At 43.5% G+C, this 20,153-nt stretch overlaps 2 protein-coding genes across 6 annotated transcripts in view; one reads left to right on the forward strand and one right to left on the reverse strand.

Annotated features, from left to right (window-relative positions):
• Positions 1-86: 86 nt before the first annotated feature.
• GSKIP (GSK3B interacting protein) lies at positions 87-8,051 on the reverse strand. Of its 2 annotated transcripts, none has more exons than XM_083520278.1 (3): positions 7,896-8,051; positions 3,685-3,943; positions 87-1,840 (listed from the first exon to the last, which is right to left on the reverse strand). In XM_083520278.1, exons 2-3 carry the CDS (start codon positions 3,940-3,942, stop codon positions 1,679-1,681), a joined length of 420 nt encoding a protein of 139 aa, XP_083376404.1. In that variant the 5' UTR covers position 3,943; positions 7,896-8,051; the 3' UTR covers positions 87-1,678. The 2 variants fall into 2 exon arrangements, with proteins under 2 accessions (XP_083376404.1, XP_083376403.1); XM_083520277.1 differs by having other exon boundaries at positions 6,925-8,031.
• Positions 8,052-9,116: 1,065 nt separating this feature from the next.
• The window catches only part of ATG2B (autophagy related 2B), a 43,591-nt gene continuing 32,554 nt past the window's right edge, over positions 9,117-20,153 (forward strand). For all 4 annotated transcript variants that reach the window (XM_083516627.1, XM_083516629.1, XM_083516628.1 and 1 more), the window contains exons 1-6: positions 9,117-9,794; positions 14,463-14,625; positions 14,974-15,126; positions 15,729-15,831; positions 16,507-16,669; positions 17,664-17,843. In XM_083516627.1, the coding sequence (XP_083372753.1) occupies positions 9,633-9,794; positions 14,463-14,625; positions 14,974-15,126; positions 15,729-15,831; positions 16,507-16,669; positions 17,664-17,843 (924 nt within the window). In that variant the 5' untranslated portion in view covers positions 9,117-9,632. The remainder of the gene's footprint in view (positions 9,795-14,462; positions 14,626-14,973; positions 15,127-15,728; positions 15,832-16,506; positions 16,670-17,663; positions 17,844-20,153) is intronic.

A 20,153-nucleotide genomic window follows, 5' to 3' on the forward strand; every position in this document is an offset into this window, starting at 1 on the left:
GCAAAATCTGCGAGTTTAGTGCAGAAATCCAAAAACCCCTCTGTCCACTGTTTTATTTTATTCTGTATTTTAAAAAAGCAAACTCATTATGCAGACCACTTTGCTTCTTTTATTTCAAGCGTATAACTGCTAAAATAAACACGGCTGCCTTATTCAAGGAAGTACAGATAAAATGGCCAGAGCACATTTTCTTCATGTATTTTCCTCGTTTTCTTAACTTCCATGCTATAAATCCAGATTGTAAGTGCACATGTACCCAGTTTTCTTAGAAAATGAAATGCACATTTTAGTCTAATTTTCTATATATGGATAAAGCAAGACATTTCAGCGTTTAAAACAGTAAGAAACAGTCAATGTTTCATAACAGGTTTTACTATAGATTCTTAGTTATCCTATAATTAGCTGAAATAAGACAAAGCTGTAATAAATGCTTCAACTAAGCTGGTACTCCTTCAGTTCCTAGAGCAGGTTCTCAGCAAGGTTAAACAGCATCACTCATGTTGAATCAGGTTTGCAAAATATAAATTTACATCCATCAAGGAGCTGATGATTGTGTAAATTCACTCACTTTGAGAATTAAAACATCTGTTAGTGTTATCTATCACAATGCACAATTACTCTAGCTTTGTGGGTGGTTGTTGTTTTTTTAAACCACCTTTATCCCAAAGAAATATACTGAGATTACAGCACTGGAAGGTAACTAGTATTGTACTTAAGACCACCTATTCTTCTCCCAATTCAAATACCAATTTCCTTCTTTGGTTTTGAATCAATACAATTAACCATTGTAAGTTACAGCATAGTTGGGGCTTTGCAGAAATACTCATGTAATATAGTAAATAAAGATTCAAAAATACTTTTAGATATACTGTACATTATGTAAACATTCAAAGCAATGCAAATAGTTCTCTTTACACAGTATTAATAGTTTAACAAAAGCAATGAAGGATTGGGCTTTATGCAGAATGTGGCTTTTTATTTTTTCATTACTGTGCTTATCCCATTTGTATTTCAGCTGATGAATACATTCATTATGCCAACAATATATCTATTGTTTAGCATTGCTGCTTGCTACCCTCAAGACTACACCAAATACTGCACACTGTTGTTCGGTTACTGAAAAGTACTGGCCTAACGTTTTAGTGGATCATATCCTAAGAGATGTTTTATTTAATGTTTCGTCTTACCACTCTAATGAATGAGCTAGAGAATGTCTAAATCCACATACAAGAAGTTGAGCTAAATACAAAACTTTTCAATGAAACAAAATCCATTTCATTAAATTAGCTATGGCAAATATTTGGTTTTCTTAAAACCAAGTTATTTGTGAAGCACACTACTGAACAAATACAAAAGTTGTTAGAAGAATTTTAAAGTTAACTATCAGAGACCAAAACTATACTGTTACATTGTAACTATCTAAAGGAAAGTTTAACAAAGAACAGTAACTATGTATGTGACTATGTTACCTTAAAAATAAATTGGGTAACTAACTCCGAACAACAGTATCAAGGACATAGTTTACAAGTTGGTGTCACTGTAAGTCATGGAACAAGAGATTTTTTGAAAGCAAAGAGTTCAGGTGAATAATTTTCCCCCCTCTGCCATCAGGCCTCAGAACAAACTATTTAGATCCAGCAGCAACTTTTGTTGAAGCCCACTTTGATTGCAAATTCAATCACGACTGCCCATCACTTTTCAAAGCCTCTAGTCTTTGTAGCAAAGCATTTCCAAAAGCTTCTCGATACGCTGGGCTAACAGAGTCCAACAGAGAGTAGACAGTCTCGTGATAGGGATTTTGTACGCTGTCATCCACCTGGTCGAAAGCATAGCCAACCACCTGCAAAAAGAGAAAATAACATACTTAAGAAATTAAGTGACCAAGTGCACACACACACAAACAAAAAGCTTGATAAAGAAACCAAACCAGCTGTTATGCGAAAAACTGTTCTAGTGAGTCGCCCTTTTATGGGGCTTGTAAAGTATATCAAGATCGTACAATCCCAAGAACTATTTACAAATGGTACTGAATACATTATACCTGAAAGTTATCGAGTAAAACTTGTCTAGTAAAACTGGTGTAGTAATACTGATATATCGCCCAGGACCAGTATGAGGGCCAGAGCGTGATGGTGGCTTTTCACAGAAATATCACGAGTAAACCCACCACCACTCCTGAATCCCTCCACTGGGCACTGGGGGCAAAGGGACTCCCCAGTGCTTGGTAGAAGGAACAAGCTATCTTGGTCCTGGCCCCGTGGGGTGAAACTGCCTCACATCTCTTGGCAGGAGTGGCAGTGTTTTCACCCTAGCGCCTTACAGCTTGTTCCATCCTCCGTTTCAACATCACAATGTATCACCTAGCCGTGATGTTCGGCTGGTGATCCATTGCAATGTTGAAAAGCTGACATCTCCCAGCCCTATTTTGATATTAATATGGGGGGGGGGAACTGAGTCAAAAAGGAACAAGAACTCCATATGTGTTATTTCAGCTAGAGTAACCATGACAGTTGAGATGCACACTAATTGTATATGATTATAGTACTACAGAGCGATTAGTTGGAAAAAGACTTGTATTATGACTGCAAGTTCAATTCGTGCAGTTCACAGTTAATACTTACTGAACACAAACAGGCAGAGACAAGACTTCAGTTGTATTCCTAATAAAAACCTTCATGGAGAAAAAGCTGTCTACAGTGGTGGATATGTGTGGAAAATATGTGTTTTCTTTCACGCGTGATCATTAAGCATTGGTTTGCATTGTTTGCAATGGTTTAAAGCTGTGGATCACCAGAGAAGGAAGACTTCATTTCTTTAATCAAGGATGGTTACCTCCTGTGGTCCTCTAGATGCTGCTGGAGTACAGTCTTTGGCTATGTTATCAGGGCCTGATGGTGTTGGAAGACCAACATCTGCAGGGCCACAAGTTCACCACCCCTGCTTTAATTCATGGATGGATAGCTTTCAACATGGAAGTTCATGTGCATTTAAAAGTATTCTGGCAGATGCAGATGCCCATGCTCCTTGCAGAACCATGACATCACAAGTTGCACCTGCTAATATTTTCCCTTCCAGTATAATTATATGTTGAAAGACTGTTATCCATAATTAAAAGATCAAGTAAAGTATTAAATGCAGAATCTTTCAATACATTAATCATGAAAAGAAAACGGAAGTTTTATTTAGGCAAGCGATAGATAGCACCTTTTAGTGAAAAGGCATCTGGGACAAAAAAAGCTGCCTAGTAATCAGAAATTCAAGATTTAGGGCCTTCCTACCATGAACCAAGTGACATGGAACACCTTATCTGATGCATTTCTGCCAGTCAGGATCCCTGCAAAGTTTAAAAAAGAAACTGTATAGAAGCCCTATTGCAGAAGACTAGAGGGTCAAAACTGGTAACTCCAAACATCTTTTCTCTTAATTAGAAATAGCACTGTATGTTCTTTACATTCTGCTGGAAGATGCCCAGAGTAGCTGGGGAAACCCAGTCAGATGGGCAAGTAATTAATTGTTGTTGTTATAGTAGGTTTGTTAGCATCTTCTATATAAATATAAACATTCTGAAACACTTGGTACAAAAAATAAAAATTGAAGAGGGCTGCTTTTGTGATAAAGTAGATTACTAAATAGCCTTTGGCTAACATTTCTTTTATAACTAATCTTCACAAAAGGAAGAATTACCCTAAGTCCCGCTTCTGTGAGCTCTAGGCAATATCTGTTCCTTTCCCTAGTTTCCACGTTGATGTACGCCACATCTTCTGCGCATGGGAGGCTTTTAGAGACAAACATGTTGCTCACAGCAAACAACACATCATTCACAACAGCTTCTGCTTCTAATCTCATGTCCTTCACGTCTGTTCCTTCAAAATCCTTGAATTCAGAATTGTCTTCAACCCCTGTGTTATTGGATAGGTCCGTGGGATTGCAGTCCATCTCCATTCTGCACACACAACACAATTTTTAAAATAAAAATATATTCAGAACTATGCTCAGCAAGACAAATGCTCATACACACTGGGAGTTTTAAGTTTGTTGTGTTTTAATCATCAGTCAATTGTTATGAATAGCAACCCACTAATGTAGTATATCAATATAAAAAATAAAAATACAAACCCCCACCATTACCAAGTGAAGGCACTGAAACTTCTGCATATCAGGCTTTTTAAAAAAATGCAAGGTAAAAGATTCTACAATACAGCAATGACAATTGGATTCTGGAATTCCAAGATATATCTAGAAGATCAGCATACACACCCCTAAAAAACATGGGTTCTTTAAATACATTACTAATAATCCAAATCAACTATCAGGCCTAAGAAGTCCAAATGGCTAACACTGCATTTCATGCAGCTGTCATTTTACTTATACTCTGTTTTTCTTCTTTAACCAAAGGGCTGCAAAGTAGTTTGTAACAAAATACCGAATTGCAATATAATTCTTCAAGTTAATATAATTAAAACCAGCAAACTCCATAGTCGAGAAGTCCTAGTGGGAAAAGAAAACTTTTCAGACATCATTTTAAATGCTTCATTTGGGCACCTATTGGATCTCATTGGGGAGGGAGTGCCATAGCAGAAATGCAAACACTGAAAAAATTATCTGTTCCTGGTAAATGACACACTCAGCTGCTGATACTAGTGACACCACGAAAATCCATTTTTTTCAAATGATATTTAGTGTAAATTATGTGTGTAAATCCCACCCACGTAGATTTGTGTTAATAAGATGTGGATTAACACAAGCAATCATTAAAATGGCTAGGTAACAGAAAAGTGAAATTTTATTCATTTATTCAATTTGTATTCTGCTGTTCCTCCAGAAATAGTCCAGGACAGCAGACACAGCAATGATAAAAAAACTTTTAAAAACCTAAAAACGGTTTAAAAGCATTCTCAACCAGTGATCTAAGGGTTGCCAGAATAGTGTCTTTCAGCCATCAAATGCCTGGGCAAACTGAAATGTTTTTAATTTCCCCCCTGAAAGTCAGAGTAATGGGGGAGAAAGAAGCATCTTGCTATGATGTAGAGCAGTGTTTCCCAACCGGTGTTCCGCGGCACACTAGTGTGCCGTGAGATGTTGCCTGGTGTGCCGCGAGATGTTGCCTGGAGGGAGGCGGGCGAGGGCGTTTGCTTCCCGGAGGACTTGTGGGAAGCCGCCCCTTCCCTGGGCGACGCGCCGCCTCGCGACTCCGGAGTCAGTCCCGAGGGCTCTCGGAGGGACTTGCGAGCGACGGCGCGACGGCTCCGGGGCGCGCTCAGCCGGGCCGCCGCATGCCCCCGCTGCAGCTGCCCGGCGTGGAGCGCGACGCGGAGCCGGCCGGGCTTGGAGGCGCCCAGGTAGGGCCGAGCCGGGCGGGGGCGGGGAGGTCTCGGTCTGCTGCGGGCGCAGGAGGGCGAGCGGGAGAGGGGGAGCCGTCGGGTCTCCTGGAAGGAAGCGAGGCGGCGGCTGAGGGGGATGCAGCCCCGTCCCCAGCAACAGGCGCTCCTCGAAGTCGGGGCTCGGACAGGGCCTGGAAGCAGCGGCTCCGGCTCTTGGGAGCGGAGAAGGGGACTTCAAAAGCAGCCTGGAGGAGAAAAGCCCCGATGCAGCGAGAGCGGGGAGCGTGCTGCCTTGTCCAGGCCTCCTCGCTTTGTGCCGTCCGCTGCCGGGAGCAGGATACGGGGGCTCCTCGTTCGCATGCTTTCCCGGGTGATCGGTGAGGGTTAGGGTTAGGGTTAGGGTCCCTCAGTCCCTCGCTTTGCTGCCTCCTCCCCCCCCACCCCCAAAGCTTGGAGGTTCCCCGGCAAGGGGGAGGAAAAAAAATTGAAAACTTTCACTTTCGTGCGTCCCTCCCGGCGTGACGCTGCGCGCTGACGTCACGGGGCTGTAATGGTGGTGTGCCGCGAGATTTTTTTCATCAAACAAGTGTGCCTTTGCCCAAAAAAGGTTGGGAAACACTGATGTAGAGGATCCAACACTGAAACATCCTATCACAACTGATACCCAGTGGCGGAGGCATCACTTGCAGATCACAGAATGCAAGATTATTGATAATGAGGATGGTGCTCTTTTAGATACTTGGATTCCAAGCCATTAGAAGCTTTAGATGCTAGTACTAACATCTTGAATTTGACCAGTGCAGAGCTTTCAGGACCGGTGACACATGGTCCCATTGAGCTACCCCACTTACCAGCCTAGCAGGTGCATTCTGCACTAGCTACAGCCCCCTGCAGCCTGCATTACAGTAGTTAATACAAATGCATAATGCTTAGTACTTCTTAAAGGCCAATTTAGCTTTCTTTATATAAAAAATTCTGTGCTTTCAATGTGCACCTTAAGAAGTTAGAATAATATTATCATCACCCTCTGCCTCTGGGATGCCTTTCACATAATAAATATAATGTATAGCAATGTCAGCAGGAAAAAGGTTTTGATCCAAACAGTATTGACAACCTGCAATACCTTGATCTAGAAACTGACTTTTTTAAAACTTAGAAGATGAATACACACCTCTGTTAGCCATTTTGCCTAAAATGAAAGCAAAAGTCCCAGAAGTTCTGCACTCTGTCATGCTCAGCGCCATTGATGCATGCTATAATTCTCCCCTTTCTGCCTTACACCATTTCACACATCTCTACAGTACCACTAAACTCCATACCCTTTCTCCTTGCTTTCCTCCCTCCTCTTCAGCTAGGGTCACTCTGCCAGGCATTGGTAGTTACAAACCACCATCACTCCAGAAAGCATAATGGAACATTACTTGAAGAAAGGAACATCTTGGTACCCGTTTTGATTCTGAGAAAGCTGATTTGCCAACTCACTACTCAGTACCTGTTCCTCCTGCTCAAAATTATCTTCTACCATCAGCCTGCATTTCCACCTATGCATGTCAGAAACATCTCCCCCGCACACAAAAAAATCACTAGATGTTGTTAGCCATACCGTTTCTTAGGTTGGATAAGACAGACATCTGATTCAGGTGGCGTATAAATAAATGATGATGAAGATTCCTTGAACAATCCATTCCACCTCCTCTCCAGCTTTACCCCGTAGACATACATCTCCTGCCCGCCCGCCCGCATTTCAAAACAGAATTTATTTTTGTTTAAGTTTATGCCTGATGAGTTGCCTAAGTGACCGTACACAGGAACAGGACCAACTCTCGCGGGTTCAGGCAAGCACCCACCCAGGGGTGCCAACTTAAATAAAATATTGGGTGGGGGGACAGGGAAGCACCACATAACCGATCACAAGATGTGCCAATTCGAATGGCAATGCCTATCAACTTTGGGGTGGGGAGTGCGGCCCCCTCAAATATTTTATTGGGGGGGGGATAAACCGAAGGGACCTCAGCCCTTAGGAGTTGGCTCCTACTCCCCCACCCACAGAACTGTCCAAAAAGAAATTCAAGACCCAGGATTCGCCGGCCCTCTCAAAACACCCACGCGCTGCTTGCTTACCTCCCGCCTTCCCTTCCCTACACGTGAGGATGCCGCAAACCCACGACATGCAGAGAAGCACGTCCCCGTTAAACAAGAGCAGGCCATGGTTCCGAGAGGGGAAGGGCTGCCGACTTCCCAGCCGGCCTCTTTTAAACAGAAGGAAAGGGGACCGTGCTCACTTCCACGAGGAGAAGAACTTCGCCCGCTGCCGGTTTTAATTATTAATTATATTATTATTATTATTATTATTATTATTATTATTATTACGCCTTAGTAAGCTGTCGCCTGACAGGCGCAGGCACAGGCTGGTATGGGGGTCAGTTGGCAACCTTCACCCAGCCCCCCCCTCCCGCTTTCTCGGGAGTCTTTCAGAAGCTTTTCTCCCACACAACCCGACGAACGCGCACACAGCTCCACCTGCCAATCTAACAAGCGGACGAGCGAAAGAAACAACGGACGCCGACGACGTACCTGCCCCTACTCCATCCCGTCCCTACTCTCCGGCTCTTCGCCACCCGCGAGCCGCTCTATCCTGTCCTTAAGTTCTCGCGAGACGAGAAGCTGAGCAGCCAGCCCTGTTCCTCCCTCTCTCAGCTGTTTTGCGCCCGGCCCCTCTCGCTCTCTTTTCCCTCCTCCCACTCGCGGCTTTTTTCTCTCCCCAGTCACGTGCCGAGGCCCCGCCCACGATCGGCGGGACAGGCGCCTGGGCAAAAGCGCCGAGAGACTCGGTGGAAAGCCATACCGACACTTCCGGCTCTCGACTGAGCTTGCGGAGCGACGCACAGCCGCAGGGGGAGGGGGCGGAGGAGCAGGGGAACCCTCGCATTTACTGTTGCTCTTTTACAGAGATCAAATAAACAAGTGTTTCTCATTGCAACATACGCTGATGCTTCTGAATGCCGGTTGCTGGAAACTTCAGGAGGGAAGGGCTGTTCTGCTGCTTGCATGTTTCACACAGGCAGGACCCGGCCCAAGCATTAGACAAATTGAGGCGACTGCCTCAAGCAGCGGGATCCACAGGGCAGAGGATCCCGATGTAGAGCTAATGGCATGGCTCTCCCAACTTGAATTTGACTGGACCCAGAGTTCATCTTCTGAAATCTTCCGCCATGTATCCTCCTCTTTAGAGATGACGAGAGGGCTTTTTTTTTATTTCCTCCGTCCCAATGCTCTCCCCAACCAAGCTCAGCCGGTGACAACAGCAGCATCCTTTCAGCACCAGATTCAGGGTTTTTGAGGAATTATAATAACACCGCTGCTTCTGCGTGTGTATGTGAAGGGCGATGGATATTGTTGTATTGTTATATTTCATTACTTTTTATTGTGCATGTAAGCCCCATGGATAAGTTTTGTGTTAGGCGGCAAATAAATATTGATGATGGTAATGATAGCACGTTATTTAAGTTACTGTTGTTTTAATTACATGATTTAATGATAAAAGTCCGAAAAAGCTATTTTAAACCACAAAAAAGCCACACAGCGAGACAAGCAGAATGTAATGAAATGCGGAAATGTTTTTATGCAGAAAGGTTGGGCGACCCACGCGCGGGCTCCCCAACTTCGCTCAGAGGAGGAAACCCTCGCGTCATTTCCGCCTCCTTCGCCCCGCCCTCCCCAGCGTTTCCGTCCCCCCAGCGCCGGGACGGATGACGACGCTCTCCCGTGGGAGGGACGTCCAGCCGAGCGTAGTTACGGTCCCGTGGGCGGGGCCAAATGAGCACAACAACCAGCCAAGCGCGCTGATAGGGAGGCGGAGGGCGAGTGGGCGGGGCGAGAAGCGGGCCCCGCGACGATCTCAGTCGGAGGAGACTGTGAGGGCAGCGAATGAGAAGGGAAAGAGACCCTCGTGGCTGTTGTGCCGCCGTAAGCCCCGCCCCTTCCCTCCCTCACTCGGGAAGGCGGGGTTGCGCTGACAAGATGGCGGCTGCGGCTGCTAGTGCTGCGTGAGGAGGCGGTGGCGGCGATGGAGGCTCTTGTTATCGTCCGCGCGGGAATTCCCTCAGGACTTGCCGCTTTCCTGGACGGCGCTGAATAGGAATTGTGGGGAGAGGAGCCTGGCCTCCCCTCATTCTTCCCAGCCCTCATAACCAGCCTTTTATATTCGGAGGAGGGCAGCTCCTTCCTCGTCTTCGCCCAGCCGGTGGCTCCTTTCCCTGCGGACCCCGCAGCTCCGTCCCCTCGCCTGCCAGCCCGTGGATCGCAGCCGCCATGCCTTGGCCCTTCTCGGAGTCCATCAAGAAGAGGGCCTGCAGGTACCTGCTGCAGAGGTACCTGGGCCACTTCCTCCAGGAGAAGCTCAGCTTGGAGCAGCTCACCCTGGACCTCTACCAAGGCACAGGCTCCTTGGCACAGGTGCCCCTAGACAAGTGGGTAAGTGGTGCTTCACGCGTCTCTTAGGAGCAGTAGGGTCGTGGAGTTGGAAGGGACCCCGAGGGTCACCTGGTCCGACCACCTGCAATGCAGGAATCTCGGCTAAAGCATCCATGACAGGTGGCCACCCAACCTCTGCTTAAAAACCTCCAGAGGAGAGCCCACCACCTCTCGTGGGAGTCTGTTCCACTGCACAACAGCTCTTCCTGTCAGAAAGTTTTTCCATATGTTTAGTCGGAATCTCCTTTCTCGTATCTTGAATCCGTTGGTTCAAGTCCCACCCTCCAAAGCAGGAGAAAAGAAGCTTGCTCCGTCTTCCATGCGTCAGCTCTTGAGATATTTGAAGATGGCTATCATATCTCCTCTCTTAACCTGACTAAACATGCCCAGCTCCCTCAGTTGTGTGCCTTGTAAGGCTTGGCTTCCAGACCCTTGATCATCCTCCTCTGCACACATCCCAGCTTGTTAATATCATTCTTAAATTGTGGTGCCCAGAACTGGACACAGTACTGCCAAGTGTGGCCTGAGTAAAGCAGCATAGAGTGGATCTGGACGCTATACTTCTGATGATGCAACCTGGAATAGAATTAGCTCCCCCCCCCCCATGGCATAACATCTCCTGCCTACCCCTCATACTTCCCCTCTGAGGAGCATGCTATCTGTCAAGTGTCAAGAGCTGTCTTTTCACTTTGACAGACATGCCCTAGCCAACTGTTTAAACTTCCTGTATCCTGATTCTGTCACAGTTACTGCTGCAATAATTGAGCAATTTTCAATGCGTGAGGGTTTGGGGTGATCCAAAGTTGACAAGCAGTCATCTTTTTTACTCTGTGAACACTGCATTTCACTTCCAAGCACTTGGACTTGTAACCTAAATGCTTCTCCCTACCGACTCCAATAACAATAAAGAAATTCCCATTGAAGTGAATACATCGTCTGCGGCAGCATTCCCCATCCTGATGTCCTCTGGATGTTGTTGCATGTCAAATCTCATCAGCCCTGCCCATTGGCCATGCTTGCTGGAGCTTATGGGAGTTAAACAACACATGGAGGGCTTTGATCAGATTTTTTTTTGAGGGAAAGGGAAAATCAGAAGATAGATGGGAAAAGACTGCTCCTCTTGCCAGGAGACAGGTGTCTTATTCAGTCTGTAATCTTAAACATGCTCATAATCTTAAAGTTGCTAATTCATTGACACTAGAAATTTCGGGTCCGTATGTCGGCGATTAACTTCCAGCTAAGTGGCTATTGGGGTATGGAGTGCTATTTGTACAAACTAGCTTGTCTACTGCACTGAAGTGTCAGGAAGCACATTATTTTGGTTATGTGGTTGCTTTCATCTTGGTATTGGTCAACTCAGTTTTCGTAGTCGAAATAAAATAAAATAAAGAGAATAAAAAAATTCCTTCCAGTAGCACCTTAGAGTGCATGCACATGAAAGCTCATACCAATAACAAACTTAGCTGGTCTCTAAGGTGCTACTGGAAGGATTTTTTTTTTGTATAAATATATGTTTTTTTGGGGGGGTGTAGTCTGCTCTGTTTCTCTCCAGGTGATCTGGAGACCAATTTAAAAAAAAAAATCTTTACCATTTGAAGATGTTTAATTTTATGATGTTCTATTTTTCTATGTTCATACATTTTAAAAACACTGGCTAGCTGTGAATCCTGAAAACAATTTTTATATGGTATGTCCAGCATTTGTGTAAGCAGTTCGAGTTTGGATGTAACTGACTTCATAAGCATAAAGGTTGTTCTCATATGACCCTGTGGCACAGTTCAGTTTTTATAGCCAGTACGTAGGCTTTGAATGTTTTGATTTAAATATCCTCTAGTGGACACCCCAGGACCTTTGCTCCCTTCAGCAAGCTATGCTAAAAAGAATAAGTAAATTAGTAACTGCCTTTTAAATATGCTGATTCTTCAGTTTTGCGTTGACTCTTTTGCATGCCTCCTGTTTTCTAAATAGTACAAATGTTTCTCTTTATAATGTATAAATGCATCTCATAAAGTTTTAAGAACCAGAAGTCACCCCCCAACTGTGAGGAACCCCCCCCCCTGAAGTAGAGGCATGTGAATCAGGGCAAAATAGATTACTCACCGGTTACCTTCCATATCATCTGGGGCATCTCTGTTTCTCTACAGTTACTGTCTGTCATGTCTGCTGTGATAGTTTAGCCGGATAATTTCATTGTGATAATAGAGAGCTGCACCTGAATGCTACAGTCCTGGAATTGGTATGCTGTGGTGGGGGTATTTTTGATTATGTCTCTCTCCAGGTGTACCCATTGTTTTGTTTTGTCTTTTGGAATGTATGGGGATTATGTGGCACACTTGTTTGTAGATATTTGAGGTTTATTCATTGTGATCACATTTGACCCAGATTACTCAAAGAGATCATTGGTAGGATCAGCCAACAATAGGTTGTCTCTTGAGCATTTTTTCCACTGTAGTGTAAAGCAGTGCTTAGGAAACCAACACACTGGAACCTCCCTATTCAGTTTTTTAACAGATGTTACTTGGTTTCTTTCTTGAAAATCTACAGCCTGCACTAAATGGGAAAGGCCTTTTAAAGAAAAATACAATTGAATTAAAATCTAGTCTTTTCTGCATTGTGATACAGATGTGAAACTGTATGGGTACATATTGACAGTTGTGTTCAAGTTTGTTCATAATCCATGTCACTGAGAATTAAATAATATTACTGCTCACTTAATAGTGCTCTCTGGAACTTTATGTATAGTGAGATAAGGAGCAGGCTTCAGATTTATATATAGTGCCCTTAATTTTGGTGTAGCTAACATCCACTGGATGTTGTGGACTAAAACTTTCATGAACCCCGAATGTTTGCCATTCTTTCTGGGGCTGATGGAGTTATAGTGCAGAATGCTGGAGGAGACCATTTTGGCTACCTGTGCATTAACTTTCCCCAACCTGATGTCATTCAGATCATTTTGACCTACTACTCTCATCATCCTTGGCCATTCAACATCATGGCTGGGGCTGATTGGAATTGTAGTAAAAAATAAATAAATCTGGAGGCCAGCAGCTTGGCTTTTTGGCTTATTCCTACCCTGTCATAGCATGTACAGCAGGAGTGAGTAACTTATGGTCCTTCAGCTGTTGTTGGACTCCAACTCCTATGAAGCTCAACCAGCATGGGCAAGCTTCAGGGATGATAGGAGTTGTAGTGTAACAACATCTGGAGAGCCATTCCTGTTTTCAAATGTGAACTTTATTAATGCAAGCATATTTTGGCGAGGATGCTATTGAGCCCAAAACTCATTCCAATCTTTCAACACTTAAAGGTTCTGTGGTTTACCTATTAGCAGATCTGTAGTCAGTATAGTTTAGTGAAGTGCCATCATTGTCATATGGAGGATGTTCCTACCTTTATCAGTGTTGTTTGGTTGAGGGACGTGATATTGGTCTCAGTCTCCCCCAGCAGTGCCCAAGTGGGTTTGCAATTTGGCATCAGCATAGACTTGATAGCCGGGGAGCCAGGTTTCTGAGAGTTTATCAGGGTAGCACCCTCTCTTTCTGCGTTCTCTGGATAGATATTTGAATTCTGTTACTTTGTATTGTCTATCTACCCCACTTACTAACATAACTTTTCTGATTGGTAGAGGTGGTCTTGGACTTGATGACTCCAAAATTTTTAGGTCTTGGGAGATTCCAGCATCCACAGGGGAGCAGTTCAAGCCTTAATGGCTGCCATGAGGCTATCCCAAAACATTTTGGACCCAACACATGTAGCTGTGTGTATGCCCAGTCTGATGCCATAGATCTAGATTACTACTGGTAAAGTTGAGGCTGTTAGAAGCTCTTAATGCTTGGTGGGGGGCAATTCAGTTGGTCCTCTTGGGGAGGCTTATGGTTTTGGATGATTTCCTGGTGTCTCTGCAATAAGACAACTGCATGTGTAAATATCATTGCTTCCAGGTGTCCTTTTACACTGACTAGGGATAAATTGGCAGCATGGTATTTCAGGGAGTTTGGAGTGATGAAATAGTTGAGGTGATAACTTGAATGCAGATGAAGGAAAAGATGGGAGAAAACTGCCAGAAGTAACCTGGGGAGTGCAGATTGCACACTTCTGAACAAGAAATAGGGAAAAGGTAGTGTTTCCTGGAGAGTATGCATACTGACTGGAGAATGTGCATATTGCCAGAGAATGTACAAAATGCAGCCAAGGTATGTACATGCCCCCAAACCTGTTGTGGATTATGCATAATGGCTGGAGAATGTACAAAGTTCATCTGAGATATGCACTTCCCCTAAGGCTTGTTGGGGATTATGTATAGTGACCGGGAAATGTGTGCAGTTCATGGAAGGCTTATATGCACCTTTCCCATGAGGCCTGGGGAATATGCATATTGGCCAGTTATTATGCACATTAATTACTCAAAATACATTCCTTCTCTCTCTCTCTCTCTCTCTCTCTCTCTCTCTCTCTCTCACACACACACACACACACACACAAATATATATATGACATATAACCCATTTTCACCAAAACCACGGGTCCACAATTCACTTTAGTATTTAATACTGAAGGGAACTTACATTATTTTTGATATAAAATGTCATGGGCATCAACAAAAATTGATCATATGCTGCTTATGTAATATGCAAAGCAATTCTTGATTCTTTTTTCTCTTTGTTTCAGAGTCTTAATGAGATTCTTGAATCAGCAGATGCTCCTCTGGAAGTCACTGAGGGATTTATTCAGTCAATTTCTCTTTCTGTGCCCTGGGGTTCGTTACTTCAAGATAACTGTGCGCTTGAAGTGAAGGGCTTAGAGATGGTCTTCAAGCCAAGACCCCGACTAAGTAAGTTAAGAAGGATCATTGATGAAAACAAGTCATGCCTATTTAATTTTCTGAATAGTGGACTATTGGGACATCCCACAGTGAGTACTGATTTCTCCAAAGCAGCAGGGTGACCCCCAACTTCAGCACATTATAGAGAAGCAGATACTACTTTCTTCCTGGGGAGGCTGATACTTCTGTTGTGAGTGTCGCCCACAGCTCAGAGGTACCATTCACAGAATTTCTCATTCTTGTATACAGAAGCTGGGCTTCTAATTTATCCCTGTATGCGTGTGCTTTGGTTATGGTTGAACATTTACTGAAGGCCATTTATGACAAAGCACCTGAGGCTTATCTCTTCTTTTCTAGCTTCTGCTTCAGAGCCCATGTATTGGTCAAGCTTCATGACTAGTAGTATGCAGCTTGCAAAAGAATGTCTTAGCCAGAAACTGACAGATGAACAAGGAGAAGGTTCCCAGCCTTTTGAAGGGCTTGAAAAGTTTGCTGAAACAATTGAAACAGGTACGATGGACTCTTTGAGCTTACAAAGCACTATATCAAGATGCGCTACGTAAAGCTGAGAGATCTTTTGCCAACTGAGTTGACCTTGATAATGTATTTCATATGCAAAACCTAGCAGTTTGCTCAGGTTAGAAGAAGTTCCCTGTTTGATGGTAACGGTAGTCAGCTTTCAAATTTGGGCCATGCTGTACCAATATGCAAATCTTGCTGTGTCCACAGTGGAAATTGCTTGGGGGAAGTGAACCCTCTTCCCCCAAGTCTGCATGCATGGACCAAAATGCGTCAGTCATTATCTAAAGAGGAAAACCAGCTTGTGTGTTCCCTGCAATGTTTCAGAGTTCTTTCTCTTCCCAGCACCATAGTCCCAAGTTACTCCTATCCTGGGGAGGAAAAGAAGAGCTGGGTAGTTTCAGGGCTGCACATACCAGCTGCTCCTTCTACATATTTTTTTGCATACGTGAGGAGGGTAAGAGGGCTCATAGTATTTTATGTTAATTTCTCTTTATTGGTATAGCCAACAGATATCTGCATAGCTGAAATCATATTTTATATTCATGTTTCTAAGTGACACGTCCCCCTCCATTTTGCTTTCTTCACTATAGTTTTAAGGAGAGTGAAAGTCACCTTTTTAGACACTGTTCTGCGAATTGAACATGTGCCAGATAACTCAAAAAGTGGGACAGCACTTGAAATCCGCATTGAAAAGTAAGTAGCATTGTTCTTCTAAGTAGAGTTTAGAATGTTATCTTGTCCTTGTGTGAGAATTCGTTTTATTTTTTTATTTATTTGATATCTGTCTGGCCTTTTCTCCCCAAGGAGTCTAAGCTGGGGAACAGTAAAGCATTTTAAAACGGCCAAATCTCCTGATTCATGGTTGCTAGGAGCAGTATATTTCAGCCACCAAATATGTGGGTGAACAGGAATGTTTGTAACCTCACCAGGGAGGGCATTTCATAAATGAGGAGCTGCTACTGGCGAATGCATGTGAAGAAATGGGCTTTTGGGTGCACATCAGATCAGGTTCTGAATGGACAATACCTACAACACAAGTGAAATAGGTTTCCAGCACTCAATTCTCCATGGGGGGTGCTGACTGCTTGGGTCACGGTGCTACAATAGATTTTAAGACGCAATTCCAATTAGAGAGCAAGGCTCAGTGAACCTGTTTTTAAGTAAACAGGCTTGGGATCATGCTGTACATACTCTCACTGTGGATTTTAAAATTAAAAATTTACTTTTGAATAATTGAAGTAAACAGCAACCAAATTATTGAAAAGTAATCTTCTAGATTTACTAGTGCCTCTTTTAAGAAAACCAAGAATGGAACGCTGTCCAACATGACTGTAGAAGTATTTCATTATTTTATTTCCACCCTTCTAGAACGATGTACTACGATGAAACCGCCGATGAATGCTCTGGAATTAATGTGCATCAGCCCACAGCTTTTGCTCACAAATTGTTACACCTCACAGGTGTTTCTTTCTTCTGGGATGAATTTCTGGCATCAGCAAAATCCTCTCCAGTGTGTTCAGCTACACAATTGGTAAAAAAAAAAAGATCTACATATATGCATATGTATAGTTAATGAAACGTAGAATATATTTTAAGGGACACGGGTGGCGCTGTGGTTTAAACCACTGTGCTGCTTGGACTTGCCGATCGGAAGGTCGGCGATTTGAGGCCCCACGACGGGGTCAGCTTCCGTTGCTCTGTCCCAGCTCCTGCCAACCTAGCAGTTCGAAAGCACACAGTGCAAGTAGATAAATAGGTACTGCTCCGATGGGAAGGTAAACGGCGTTTCTGTGCTCTGCTCTGGCTTTGCCAGAAGCAGCTTAGTCATTCTGGCCACATGACCCAGAAAAACTGTCTGTGGAAGCGGACAAACGCCGGCTCCCTCGGCCTGTAAAGCGAGATGAGTGCTGCAACCCCAGATTCGTTTGTGACTGGACTTAACTGTCAGGGGTCCCTTTACCTTTACTAGAATATATTTTGCTATGTGATGAGTTGCTTCCATGCATTTCTTCTAGCTATGTCTTGGACATATGAACCCAGAAAGTGACCCTATGCCCAGCTGTTCTTTACTCTCAGATTTATTTCGCTCCTTGCAGTGTTTGATGTCTCTGCTTCTGCGAGGGCTAAATTGAGCAAGGTTTATAGCATAGGGTTAATTCCATTTATACATTATGCCCTACAATTTTATAGTAAATGAATTCTGAATGAGGATACCCATCATGATTTTAGTGGCTAGAATGTTCTCTTGTCTGTGGGAATTCCGGTTCAAATCCCTAGTCTGTCAAGGCTGCTCAGTGAGCAACATTTTTCAGTGTAGCCTAAGTCAAGAGTTGCTGCTAATCTAAAATTGCTACTTGGAGGTCTTTAGAGGAAAGAAGATACAGATGTAACAAAGTAATGCTAGGAGTTCATCAAGTGCAGTTTGACAATCAGTATGTTCATTAAAATGAGGTGTCATATTTAAGAGTATAAAATAGTCAATTTGTGTTATGGAATTAATGCCTTTCCTTGTATTTCTTTTAAAGGCAACAGAACCAAAGCTCTCACCTAGCTGGAACCCAAAAATTGTGTATGAACCACACCCACAATTAGCAAGAAACTTGCCAGAGGTTTCTCCATCTGATCCTGTGCAAATATGTAAGCTGATTGGAAGGATGGAACTGAGCCTTACATTAAAGCAAAATGAAGTGCTTCCAGGAGCAAAGGTTAGTTGTAGCTTCATGCATTACAGGTAAAAGACGTGTTCAGATTGCCAGGGCAGGAGTTCAGTTGTAGACAAAAATTGCAGCCATGCGTTTCCCCCTTGTTATGTGTTACTCCAAGGCTTGAGGTGATACCTTGCTTTATTCCCTGTTCCTCTTTTTCCTTGATGCACACAGCTGAACTCTCCTTGCCAACTTGGTGGGCCTGAAAAAGGGAGAAGGGTAGGCATGTTTAGATTTCCAGGCAATTGCACAACTGACATTTATAAGCATCTAGAAAATTTCCAGAGCATGCAAGCAACTACTGCATACTAGTTCTTGCTTCCTCTCTCCTGGATTCAGCATAAAGGCCAGCCCAGGACAGAAGCAAGGTAACTGTAGTGTGGGCACCTGGAAGCTGACACTCTGCCACTCTTTATGCAGGTGCTCCTGCTGCTACTGAATGTTCCTTTTAGTCAGTTGATGGCCAGGCACAGATTGTATTCACCCTGTGACCTTTGTTGTTGTTTGATTTCCTAATACATCAGTGGCTGCATTCTGATAGAAAGCTAAGTCATACTTTGTACATTGAAGAGGCTGGAATCCAGCTCACATTGAAGCAAACCTAATATACAGCTGTCGCCTTTGGTGGTTTGTTGTCTTCCACCCAACCCTGCACTTCCTCTGTGAATGGATAGCTGCTATATGAAAGTAATGGGGTCCAAAGGATCGCCAGTTCTCTAACCGTTGGCCACCTGCAAAAACAGGGTGGGGAAGTAAAAAACTCATCTCCTCCAAAATCCTTGGTGGCTTGCAGCATGACCCTGAGCCAAAACAAAGTCAAAAAATGATCCTCTCTTCCCCATTCCTAGGTACCTCCCTATGAAGGTTTGCTAGCTGTTTGTATTAGTCCTTTCCCTCCCAACAGTCCTGAACAAAATTCCTTCATTTTGTGCCTGCTCTTTCAATAATGGTTCATATTTTTCAGTAGAGAATTACTGGTGAGCAAGCAGAAAAACAATAACTGTAGTCCTTGGGATCTAAAAGGAGGTAGACGGGTTGCTGCAGAAATACTTTAGTGGGAAATGGGCATGGGGTTGGCATTGGTGTTTAGGGGAAGCTTTTAGATGAAACTGTAACTGTCTCTGTTGAACTGCTGATAACAGCTTGCTAAGAGAGAGGGAAAACCCCAATTAATATATATATCATTAGAATTGGGAGAAAGTGCCCTTCATCCTTTAAGAGAAATAAGAATAATTTCCTCAGAAGGCTACTGTGGAGCTAGGCAGCTAAGATGCAGAGAGAGAGCTTGTGAGTGAAGAGGCCATTGGGGAAATGTAACCCAGGAAGAATCTCTTAGCCATGTGATGGGTTTGATTTTCTCATCTCTCTCACATTCCATTTCTGTAGCCAGGCAGAGTTCAATTCCCCAAAAAGTCATGAAGCTTACTTGGTGACCTTGTCCAGTCACTATCTCTCAGTCTAATGTTCCTCACAGGGCTGTTATGAGGATAAAATGGAAAGGGAGAGAACCATGTACCCCACCTTGTGCTCTTTGGAGGAAAGGTGAGAAATAAATGAGTAAATAAATAGGATTAAATTTGGATGCAGAGTTCAGGCATAATAACAAACCACAGTTAGTGCAAGCCAAGATTCATAAACCAGTGTCAAAGCACAGTATAGATCATGAAGTATTTTTGCTCCTAACCAATTATAATGAACTTGATTAGGTTTGGATGAACAGACAAGTCAGGATTTAGCTCATCGTGTAAATCAACCAAAACAAGAAAGCATCATTACATAAGTCTACATGTAACAGGAAAGCGATAAGGCTTCTGATGTAAACATAAGCAATTCTTTAAGGAATTGCTGCTCACAGACAACTAGTGCTGTCTCTAAGATACACTCAGTTAAGTGATCCCTGTTGCTTAAAGATGGTGAGATGAAATGTTTTGGGAGCCATTTGGAAGGAATTGGTTACTTTTTAGAGCTTCTTTTAGGCTTCCTTTTGGCAGGATATGCTGGCAGTGGCATCTGTCGCAGGAGCAGGCAGTAAAAGAAGAAATTACTGGGTCAAAGGAAAAAGAGAGACAGAGAATTTATCCTATCATAAAGACCCAGAATATTGTTTGGTTTTATTGTAAAAAGTCTATTGGTATTAGAATATGTTCTGATTTCTACAGAGTGGGAATGAGAGATGGAATTCTAAAGCTAAAGAGGAAACAATGGTTTGCCTCTGAGCATCTTCATACAATTTTGTGCTATGTCTGGCAACTTACATATACTGCAACTGCCAAAAGTTTTATATGCCAGCTATTGGGAACTGCTGCAATG

This window comes from Podarcis liolepis (genome assembly GCF_965112155.1).
Source record: "Podarcis liolepis genome assembly, chromosome: 1".
Lineage (NCBI taxonomy): Eukaryota > Metazoa > Chordata > Lepidosauria > Squamata > Lacertidae > Podarcis > Podarcis liolepis.